Source organism: Vulpes vulpes, chromosome 1, assembly GCF_048418805.1.
Source record: "Vulpes vulpes isolate BD-2025 chromosome 1, VulVul3, whole genome shotgun sequence".
Classification (NCBI taxonomy): Eukaryota; Metazoa; Chordata; class Mammalia; order Carnivora; family Canidae; genus Vulpes; species Vulpes vulpes.
This window is the reverse complement of record NC_132780.1, coordinates 47,780,211-47,792,429: the sequence shown is the minus strand read 5'-3', so window position 1 is coordinate 47,792,429 and position 12,219 is coordinate 47,780,211. Positions and strand designations below refer to the sequence as shown.

The window sequence follows — 12,219 nt, the reverse complement described above, 5'->3', positions numbered from 1 at the left end:
TTTTTTTTGGGGTTTTTATGATGCTTAAAGATTTATACATATCGATATGTATCTTTATGTTTATGCTATACTGGCTCTGGTAAATGGGAAATATTGCATTATTTTAAATGGTTAGGTACATCTTTAAATGTATGCTTAATGTGTATTTTCAAATTTCAGATACCTTTCAGTTAAAGTAGCTCCAAATTTAAAGCATTTGGCATAGTTAACCTGAAAAGAACATACTGTTTTTCAGATGTTTCTAAATATGTATTGTTTGTGCTATTCCAGCCAATGTTTGAAGTACTGAATTTGTAGAGTAAGACAAGCAAGGTGTTTTACCTTTGTGGAGCTTACATAATTTCAAATAGGGATAAATTCTTTATAGGTACATTTTAATATCAGAAGTGGAGGAGCTGGTGAGGGAATGGTCACATGATTGAGTTGCAGCCTGAAATGAGAAGTTGCCAGCTTTAAATAGAGCTGAGTGAAATCACCCTCCAGATTGAGAGGACAGCAACCTTGTGTTTGGGGAAAAACTTGCTGTATTCAGAGAACTGATAGCCATTGCAGCTGGATCCCAGTGCATGAGGGGAATGTTGTGAGAGATAAAATCTGAGAGGTAGACAGAAGCCATAGACAAAGGGCCTGTCTAGTAGGCTATGGTAAGTAAGTAAGATTTTACCTAAAGTCTGAAAGGAAGCCATTGAAGCGATTCTTTTTAAGCTGGATAGCAACTTGATTAGATTGGTGGTTCTACAAATCTATGCATGTGATCCACTGGCCTAGAACTATATACTTAACCACTGTCAATTTCCTGGTTTTTGCTGTGTAGTAAATGTAACCATTGGGGAAACTAGATGAAAGGTAGTAGGGACCACTCTACTATTTTGCAACTATATATACTTAACCACTGTCAATTTCCTGGTTTTTGCTGTGTAGTAAATGTAACCATTGGGGAAACTAGATGAAAGGTAGTAGGGACCACCCTACTATTTTTGCAACTTCCTATGAGTATTTATAAGTATTTTGAAATAAAAAGATTAAAAAAATTACTGAGAAAATGGATTATTGGCAAGCAATAAAGAAAGCAGACTAGTTATAAGGCTATGATTTCCAAGTGAGAGATGATGATTGCTCGGACTTGAGGAGTAATAGTAGATATGGAGACAAGTGGATGAAGTTAATATGTTTCAGAGATGGAGCTGATACTGGTTTGGTGTGAGGAAGGCAGTTCAGATTTTTTCCTGAGCAATTGGTGGTTTCATGTGGGTTTGAGAGCGGTTAAGATTGGAAGAGGAATAGGTTGAGAGGAGGAACTAGAAAATGCTTTATATTGGGCTTGTTAGGTTGGGTAAGCTATCAGGGTGAAGCTGGAGTTGAGTGTAGGAGCCAGGTAGTATTTAGATCATAATTACAGTGGTGGGATTACATGAGATCACATTGGCAGAAGAATGGAGAGAATGAAAAGAAGAGGGCTGGGGATAGAGCTGTTGATAAATCAGTATCTAGAAATGTATTACAAGAGGAGGAGCCAATAGAAGGGATCTCAGAGAGGTGGTGATAGGAAGAATATCAAATAAAGAGAGAGTGGAGTCATTGAAGCCCAAAGAAGGAAGTGGAGGAAGAGGAAGCTATCTGATTTAGATAGTGCTGAGATACTGAATATGATGAGTAAGGAAGTGACTACAGGAGATTGGGAGACCTCAGGGTGTAAAAGGCAAGCTTGAAAAGTGAACAGAACATGAGAAAATGGAGAGAGCAAGTACAGGAGCCTCATTCAAGGAGTAGCAGAGAAGTGGCGTGGTTGGTTGCTAGTGGGAGCTCTCCTGCATCATATTAGTGTGCCATTGAGTATGATCTAGTTGAAAGGGAGAGAGGGGTGATGAATCAGGGAAAGATTAATCTAAGGAGCAAATACATTGAGAATGCAGGAAGGGCTACTGGGTCAAGTATATAGGGGAGGGGTTGTTCTTTTTTGAGTCTCAACGTACTAGCCAGAGAGCCTTTAAAAACAGCAGAGCATATCACTCTTCTGCTCAGAAACTTTCCATCCCACTTAGTGTAAAAGTCAAAATCCTTACATTGGCCTGCAAAGCTTTAAATGGTGGCACCCCCACCTCTGACCTCATCTCTCACTGTTACTCTCTTTAAGTCTACTCCAGCCACACTGGCTGCCTCACTTTTAACTCAGTACAGCGACCCCTGCCTTGGGGTTTTGGTTGGTTGTGACTCCTTCCTGAATAGCTCTTTCTGCAGGTTTCTTCATGGCTACTTCTTTCAGGGCTTTCCCTCAGTGGTACTCGATCAGTGAGGTGTTCTCTGACCACTAAAACTGCATCCCTCGCCCTCCACCTTTTATTCCGTCTAACCTGCTTTTCTTTTTCTTTTTCTTTTTTTCCTGCTTTTCTTTGTAGCAGTTCCCACCACCTTAAATATTGTATGATTATTTACATGTTTATCTCTCACCATTAGAATGTTCAGTCTGTAGGGAGAGGAATTTTGTTTTGTTTACTATTGGTAATACCTAGAACAGTTCCAGATGTTCAAATGTATAATGAGAACAAGGAAGAAAGAATGTGGGTAGAGAATCAGAGAGATTTAAGGATGTGGTAGTGGGAAGAAAAGTGTGTTCCTGTTCGGGCTTGTAATACAAAGCAGGGCACTGAGAGTGGACTAAGAGGGGAGGGATTATTAGAGTTTTGAGGTAAGCATAGGAAATGTAAGAAGTATTCTTGAAGAGTCGAAAGGTGAACTTTGAAGGTGTGATGTAAGATTGCTGGACGGGTTGACATTTGTGGTTTTCTGAAATGAAATGTGTTTCTCTTAAATTAATAGAATTTTAGCTGTTTTTTTTTTTTTAAAGATTTTATTCATTTGAGAAAGAGAGAGGGCATAAACAAGGGGGGATAAGTAGAGAGAGAAGGGGAAGCAGACTCCCCATCAAACCAGGAGCCCCATGTGGGTGGGGCTCAATCCCAGGACTCAGAGATCACAACCTGAACCATCTGAGCTACCCAGGCACCCCAAATTTTAGCAATGTTAAGCTGTAAAACAGAATAAGGAAATGTGGCAGAAATCCTTAATGTTTTTAGAAGGTAGTTTTTTTTTTTTAAATAGAGATCTTTATAGTTTTGAATTTACAATTGGTGTAGAATGTACCCTAATGTAAAGTAACATTCTTTTTAGCCTTACCAATAATTCTCGGATTGTGGGACTCCTGGCTCAGCTGGAGAAGATCAATACTGAATCTACAGAATCAGATACTGCCAGATATGTTACATCAAAAATTCTTCATCTGGCTCAAAGTCAAGGTAAACTTTAATCTTTTGTTTTTGAAATACTTTATCAATTCTTCAAAAGTAGGTGCTAAGAATGTTCAAACTTTTGATAAATAGATGATTTTCTGTAAAAACTGAACTTTCTCAAGTAGACTCAAGAGGTAGAAAACTGAATGACTGTGGATGGAATTGCTATTCAAAGCATTGTTTCTAAAAATGATAATGATTAAGCGCCCCCCTCCCCCATTCTCAAACAATACTTAATTCCAGTGCTTCTTGTTCTAGAATGTTGACAAAAAGGTGTCAAGCAGCACAGAACACTGGTTACTAGTGGATCCCCACTTGAGTGCAAGCTCTGTCATTCAGTGGTGGGATGATCTTAGGAAAATTTTGAGTTCCTAGGATTCAGCTGTACCAGCTCTGAAGTAGAGATAAAAGATATCAGTGATTATCATGAGTTTTACATGAGAAACATGTAAAAAGAATTTTAAAATGTTCAATAACTGGTATCTGTAATTAGGCATCATTTTTCTATTTTATGAAGTTAATACTACTGAATTGGTATCAAAACCTTGAGAGAGTACAAGAGAAGAAAGGTACTGACTTTGTACTTAGAAACATAAATATGAACAATTTCAAATAAAATGTTAGTGAAGTAAATCCAAATGAATTAAAGTACATTAAAAATGAATATCACATTGTTAATGAGCACTTCAGGAGTGTAAAATGGTTTAATATCAGGAAATATAACATTATTTGAACAGGTCAAATAAAATCTATGTAATCATTTCAATAGATACTAAAAAAAGGAAATTAAGATTCTGGAACTTGTGGTTGATTAAAAAAAAAACAAACCTGATTTTTCTTTTTTGAAATAAGGGTAAACCAGCAGTTACCTTAATATTTAATAGTATATTGAAGGCATTCTGTTAAAATTAAAGTTCAGACATTTTATAATTAGTTTTTAATTTTAAAAATTATTTCATTATTCTGGAGTTTCAGGTCCTTTAGTAGGCGTTTACCATATTCAGGAACTCAGTATGTATTAATTCCTCTTCATGGTCATAGACCATTTTGATAACTACCTCCTATGCAGTCTATGTTTTTAAAGGGTAGTTGACAGCACTCCAAAACCCAGAAGAGGTCTTTAATAGATGACATTTGTTTCTAGCAAAATCTAAGATACCTGTCTGTACTTTTAATTTTTTTATTTTTTAAAAAATTAAAAAAAATTTTTTTAAGATTTTATTTCTTTATTCATGAGAGAGAGACAGAGAGAGAGGCAGAGATACAGGCAGAGGGATAAGCAGGCTCCATGCAGGGAGCCTGACGTGGGACTCGATCCCGGGTCTCCAGGATCACGCCCTGGGCCGAAGGCAGGCGCTAAACCACTGGGCCACCGGGGCTGCCCAGATTTTATTTATTTATTCATGAGAGACACACAGAGAGAGAAGCAGAGACACAGGCAGAGAGAGAGAAGCAGGCTCTCTGCAGGGAGCCTGATGCGGGACTTGATCCTGGGACTCCAGAATCACACCATGGGCTGAGAGTGGGCGCTTAACTGCTGAGCCACCCAGGCATTCTACCTGTCTGTACTTTTTAATTCAAGAACTCCTATATTGGAGTCTAGCCTTTGGAAGTAATTGTGCTTATCATCTAAGGTAGACGTACAAGGATGTATAACTGTATTAGTGCGAAGTTATATGTACCAAGTATATTCACTGTGTTCTAATATGAAACCTCCTCAAAACCAACACAAACAAAAGAAAACAAATTCTTCAGACCCATAGATAACACTTGTGTACACTGCCCCCACCACTGCAGACATTTCCCACAGCCTGGAAGCCCCAACTCTCTCGCATCACCTCTGAAAAATGACCCCGCCATACTACTACCAGAGGCTGCCCCTATACCCTGCTACTCCCCACTGGGGGTCCAGGCCCTGAATGCTGTCCCCTAGGTTGTGTAATACTGTGATTTCGTTTATAGTACATTGGATTAGCCAATGAGAACAGTGTAACTTAGTAGTGGAAGACTGTCCCATCATCATTTATAGGATAATTCAGTTGGATGTCCATTTGAGAGAGAAAGATTAGAAATTATAGTTAAAGAAGAAATGCAAATAGCCAGTAAACCTGTGAAAAGATTCTTTAACTCCTTGAAAGTTGGGAATTGCTAATGAAAACAACAGAGATGCTTCTCACTAGTTAGATTGGCAGAAATTAGAGAATAACAGTATCCAGCATTGGGGACATGGAAAATAGGGTATTCTCATGCACTGTTGATGGTGCAATAATTATTACTAACTTTGGAGAGAAGAATCTAGCAATGCTTATTTAAAGTGCACTTGCTTGCTGACTCTCAGGAATATATTTGACTAAAATAAAAATGCTAGTATGTAAAAGAATGTTTGAGGATGTTTTGCAGCATTGTTTGTAATACCAGAGATCAAGATACTCCCTAACTATCCATTAGTGAGAGAATGGTTGAATTAATTTTGATAAAGCCAAATTGTGGAACATTAAAAGTATAATAACTTCATGCAGTTATAAAGAAGTTACTTGTGATACATCTGACAGATACTTCCTATGTGGAGCTGTATGAATTGCTTGGAGTCCCTAAGTTTGATCTGTTATGTAAAAGAGCAAGTTTCTTTGGTTCATATAACTATATGTATAGCCTCATTTTTGTACAAAGTAAGTGTTATATACATATGTAACACTTATATGAACAAGGCAAACCCCACAAAAACAGAAGTATGCATACCATATTTTTAGCAGTAGTTATCACTGGGATAGCAATGGAGGGGAATGAGGTAAGTTCCTGATTTACTTAAGATACTTTTCTACTGTTAGAATTGTTGTAATAAGCACATACTACTTATGTATTTAAGTGATTTTAAAAAAAACCACAAATACTTGTTAATGTAGTGGAGGTATATACATTTCCACAATTTGACGCTAGTTTTTCCTGAGTGCATTACATTTTCTGTCTTTAAGAATATATTACTTATTACTTATTACTTATATTTAAGAATATATTACATATTATATATGCATGGTACTTTTTGTAATTTACCCTTAATTTTTTCCCTAGAAACATAATTATTATCCATTTCGTGTAGATGGTCTAATTTGTTGGCATGTATCTCTTGGTAGTAATTCCTTTATAATCCTCAGTTTCTGTCATTCTTGATTTTTGCCATTTGTGTCATCTTTCTCTTTTCTTGATCTGTCCAGATCAGTGGTTCTGGGCCAGGGGTGATTTTCCTCTTCACTTGCCCCAAGACACTGGCAATGTTTGGAGGTGTTTTTGGTTGTGAAATTTGAGAAGGGGATTGTTACTGGCATCTGATAGAGGCCAGGTTGCTGCTGAGCATTACAAACACATAGCATAACCCCTTTTAAGAAAGAATTATTTGGCCGAAACTGACAACAGTGCTGAGATTGAGAGACCCAGGTCTAGGTAAATATTCGTCAATTTTGTCGATCTTTTGAAAGAACCAGCTTCTGGTTTCATTAATTTCCTCTATTTTCCTTTTTTTCTATTTCATTGATCCTCCATCTTTATTGCTTCCCTCCTTCTGCTTGTTTCAACTTTGATTTTCCATTTTCTTAAAGTGGAGCTTTGATAATGGATTTTGAGACCTTTCTTTTATAATGTGGTCATTAAAGCCATAAATTTCCCTGTAAACACTGCTTTAACTGCGTTCTACAACTATTAATATATTTTTATTTTCATTCAGTTCACTTGCTCTAATTTCTTTTGTGATTTCTTCTTTGGCCCATGGATTATTTAGCAGTGTGTTGTTTAACTTCTCATTATTTTAGAATTTCCCAGTTTCTTTCTGTTGCTTTCTAATTTAATTCTACTGTGGTTGGAGATTTGTATGATTTTAGTCCTTTTGAATTTATTGAGACGTATTTTATGGCTTACTATATGGTCATTCCTTGGGAATGTTCCATGTGCACGTAAATGTTCCATCTGCTATTGTTGGGTGGAGGGTCCTATTAATGTTGGTTAGGTCACGTTGTTTGATAGTGTTGTTCAGAACTTGTATACCTTATTGATTTTCTAGTTAGCTGTTCTATTAAGACTTGGGTATTGAATTCTCTACCTATTGTTGATCTGTATATTTCTCTTTTCAATTTTGGCAGTTTTGGTTTATATATATTTAAGCCTGAGCCACCCAGGCACCCTCCTTCTAGCCAATTTGTATTTTTGAATGTAAAGTAGATAGCAGTTTGTAGATAGCAGTTTGATGTTCTCTACCTATTAATTTGAGCATTTAGTTTGATAACATTTAATATAATATTAATTGGACTTAAGTCTACAGTTAATTTTCTGTTTGTCCTTGCTGTTTTCATTTATTGTTTTTTATTGCCCTACCCTCTTTTGTATTATTAGAACAGTTTTTAGAATTCCATTTTAATTTACCTATTGACTTACTAGTTATACCTATTTGTAATTTTTAAAACTCATTCCTCTGGAAATCAAAATAAACAATCATTAACTTTTTGCACTGTGCTTGGAATTAATAATGTAACCACATATGAAATTTAGAAACCTTGGAACCTCAAGTACCCATTTATATTTACCATTCTTCAGCTCTAGTTATGATACGTATCATATCTATATACATTATAAGTCCTGAAAGACAATTTTTGCTTTCGGCAGTCTTGTGTATTTTAAAGATATTAAGAAGAAAAATGTAGTTTTTTATGTTTACTCACATATTTACCATTTCTGAAGCTCTTTTTCTTTCCTAAAGATATGAGGTTGATCTGGCATAATATCCCTTTGGCCTACAGAATTTCCTTTGGCATTTCTAGTGGACAGGTCTGCTGTGGAAGAATTTTTTGTATCTGACAGTAGATTTATTTCACCAAATTCTTGAGGGATATTTTTACTGGGTATAGAATTCTGAGTTGATGGTTTTTGTCTCTCAGCACTATAAAGTGCATGTAGAACAGTGCTTCCACTATTTTGTGGCCTCTATGATTTCAAAGGAGATGTCTATTATTTTTGATACTTTGCTTTCTGAAAGTTATGTGTCATTTTTCTATGATTGATTTCATAATTTTCTACTAGTTTTGGTTTTCAGAGGTTTGCATATAGTTTTCTTTCTATTTATCCTGCTTGGAATTTGCTGAGCTTCTCAAATCTGTAAATTTGTGTTTTTATAAATTTTAGGAAATTTTTACTGGTCAAAATTTGTCTCTTCATTTTTTTTCTCTTGGGATATAATAATGCATATGTTGGACTTTTGGAGATTGCTCCAGAGATCCTTGAGGCCCTGTTTTTCACTTTTAATCCTCTCTGTTAGATTGGATGATATATCGTTTTTCTATGTTCAGGTTCACTGCCTTTTTCCTCTGCATTCTGCCATTATGTTTATCTGATATTTATTTCACATATTATATTTTTCTTTTCTAAAATGTACATTTGGTTCTTTTTTTGTGCTTTTTCTCTGTTTTGTGCTTTTTTTTTGTTCATGGTGAGCTTATTTTCCATAATATGATTGAATGTAATTATAATAGCTGCTTTAAAATTATTGCCTGTTAAGTATAACATTTAGATTATTGCAAGTGTTGAAGAAAGTATGTAGTGGTATAAGAACTGAGAAGAGAAGGACTGTTGTAGAAAAGCCAGCAGAGGAAGTTTTACTAGCAATGTTAAGTAACGTAGAGGCGTTAGTTAAAATAAAATCTTTTTGATTTGACAGTAAATTATTGGCCACAACAAGAGCACTTTCCTGTAATGTGAATGGCAAATGAAATAAAAGGCAGGAGTGTAGACTTTCTGTTATGGGGAATTTCACTGAGAAACCAGAAGGAAATAGAGGAGGTGGCAAGTTAAAATAAGGTTTGTTACGTAGGTGGGAAAACAGAAAATAGTATGTGGGTAGAAGCTGAAGCTGTAGGTTTATAAGTAGGTAGAAAGGATGGGGTTCAGAACATAGTAGAAACAATACATGCCTCTTTCCCTCCCTGGATTGTAAAAAGGAATTCAGAATCATCAAGGATTGGATACATAAGTGTATGGAGCTTGGTTATTGTTTATAGGATTTCATCTGTCATTGACTAATAACTTTGTCTCAATTCATTGAGGGAAATGTAGATTCCGAGAGTTGGGAATAGAGGTCCAGAGACTGAGAGGCAAGGTTGAGAACTGGCACACATTTTGGAATAGCTGTGGCTATGGCAGGGCAGATGGTAATGGCTGTGAGTTGAGGTAAGTCAAAACATTTGTTTCAGGGTTTTGGTACTAAGAATCTTAAACTAGGAGAAATTCTTGTGGCCTTATTTTTACTGTGATGTAGGAATAGAGAGTGCACATTTTAGTATTTACTTAATTATAAGGGTTTGCAGTGGTACAATTACATATCCAGGTGGGGTATGTCAAGAATTGATTTTGTGGGAAAAGAGCACTGGCATTGATGAGTTAGAAATTTCAGTGAAAGTGACAGTGAGGCTTCCCTAATTTTTCGAAAACGAGAAGGAAGAGTAGTATCAGGAGGCTGTGGTCTTGCAAGTGGGAGATTGGAGGTTAAGATTTCAGAAGTAGGGGAGTTTGAGGTCTGAGAATTGAAAGCGCTCATAAATTGGAGCCCAGGGGAAAGGGTTTGTTGTTACACGCTCAAGAAGCTAGGCAGCTAGGTATTTGAGTGAATTATCCACATTGACATTGAAGTCTCCATAGATGATAACAGAGTCTAGAGTAGAGTAGAAAACTATAGCACCTAGTTTTCATTTAGTGTGAGTAGTAAACTACATGATTGTGGATATTACAATAAGGGGAGTTTTTGGTTTGTTCCATGAAGGTGAAAAAGTAATGGTTAGTAGAGGAGATCTCAATCTTCTGACTATTCTATGTGATTAATACTGAAAAATCATTTGGCTTTAACATTCTTTTTTCTTTTTAAAAATATTTTTAAAGTTTATTCATGAGAGAAACAGAGAGAAAGGCAGAGACGTAGGCAGAGAGAGAAGCAGGCTCCTCATAGGGATCCCAATGGGGGACTTGATCCTAGAACTCTGGGATCATGCCCTGAGCCAAAGACAGACACTCAACTGCTGAGCCACCCAGGAGTCCCTCACTTTACAGGTTTATATTTAGAAAGATTGTAAGGCTTTTGTCAGTTTTACAGAGTTCATTATCTGGACCCAAGATGATGCATGATAGCATGAGATTATTGTTTTAAAGAAAAACATGATTTCTAATTTCCATATTTATTTTGTGGGTAGTTACTGATAGTTGTCATAAATAGTACTATATTCTAACTTCTTTGTAGCACATTTGTCCCTTTCTTTAATAATTTCTCATTTAGAATAACCACATTTTCAGATGGATATCAGACTAATGAGTTTTTTCTTGAGATTTTGTAACTTGTATTCTGCATCTCACATACTTCATGTTCTTGTGAAGTTGTAAATATATAATTTGTATGTGTCAAAACTATACCACATAATGGCCATTTTTGTTCATTTAAAATAGAAGTTGAACAGGATTTTCTCTGGGCAGAAGTGTGGTATTCTAAAGGCCTAGCCTGATTTTTTTCTCTGTCTCTTTATCAGGGCTTCGGGGCTCATTCTGCTCTTAGACTGCTTAATTATCGTTGTGTAGAACAAATTTGGTACTACCAGTCTCTTGAACTTTATTGTGTAATATGTGCTGTATTGAGAATGGGTTATTTGTATTGTTTTTAAAAATCTCAAAATGTGAAAGGAATGGTATTGTCATCCTATATTAGAAGAATTTCTAGCCCTAATATTCAAGTGTGAAACAGTTGAAGAAGGTCATTAAGTCTCTTGTATAATAGTCCTGCCTAAAGAATGATTCTTGTGGCTCTTTTAGAAGTACGCTAAGTCAGTGAAAGACTGTAAGCTTTAGTTTCAGAAACACTTGGGTCACCTGGTCTGTTTCACTTACCTGCTCAATGCCTTTGTGTGGGTTTCTTTTCCTCTCTGAACTCAAATTTCTGGTCTATGGAAAGAGTAATTTTCTCCTGGAGGATTAAAGTGAGTCATAAATGAGATAATATAGGTCAAGGACCTATAATTTGTATGTGATCTACCTAGGTGTTGGCCTACGATTTACCTTTCTTGTCTTATTAATCAAAGGAAAAGAACTTTGGAGAAGCTCAAAAACTTTTAAATAGTAGAAAGATTTGTGCTGGGGGTCCCCCCCCCTCTCAGATAAAAGGGATTCTTTGGGTGATCTGGTCTTCAGATTTTTGCAGAAGCAAGTTTTGTTTGTTCCTTAGTTTTGTTTATTTTTGTGTAAATCAGAATTTTAAAATAATATTAATTCAGTAAAAACACTTGAAAATGGTACTAGGCTTTTGTTTTCACCAATTTTGATTAAATATTTTCTAGTTCTAGTAAAGATAATAAAGAGGCCTGCCATTAAACAACTTCCTACCTCATCTCTCATTCTGGTATTGACACTCTGCTGTTGACTTTAAGATTATAGATGGATTGACTGGGATTCATCTTGTTAATGATGGGAGATGTGATTAAATGTAAGGAGGGACTTATAAACTGAGATCTGGAAGTTCCCACCCAGTAGAATTAGCAACATCAGAGGGAGGATCATCGAACAAATTTAGAATGCTTACTAGACCAATGGAGTAATGTCAGTTCTACATTTTCTTTCATGTTTTAGAAGAAAACTTTTTTATACCTTTCAGAAAAGACAAGAAGAGAAATGACAGCCAAAGGTTCTACAGGAATGGAAGTTCTACTATCAACTCTAGAGGTAAATCACTGACAGGCTTTAATTATGTAACCATTAATACCAACCAGTACTGAAGAAAAATTTTTATCCTAGAGGTAAAGCCAATGAATGGAAGTTAGTTTTATGTTTTAAATTATCACTTGCAGTGGTGGCAGAAACATTCTAATATATGTTAGGTAAACCTCTAAGTATATTTCCCTATGATTATTATAACCACATT

The 12,219-nt window shown here is 35.9% G+C and overlaps 1 protein-coding gene across 1 annotated transcript in view; it reads left to right on the top strand.

Moving 5' to 3' along the window:
- Positions 1-12,219, top strand: part of AGTPBP1 (ATP/GTP binding carboxypeptidase 1) — a 174,692-nt gene that overhangs the window by 43,518 nt on the left and 118,955 nt on the right. Inside the window, 2 exon segments of the mRNA XM_072763282.1 lie at positions 3,169-3,293; positions 11,953-12,020. Coding sequence (XP_072619383.1) covers positions 3,169-3,293; positions 11,953-12,020 — 193 coding nt within the window.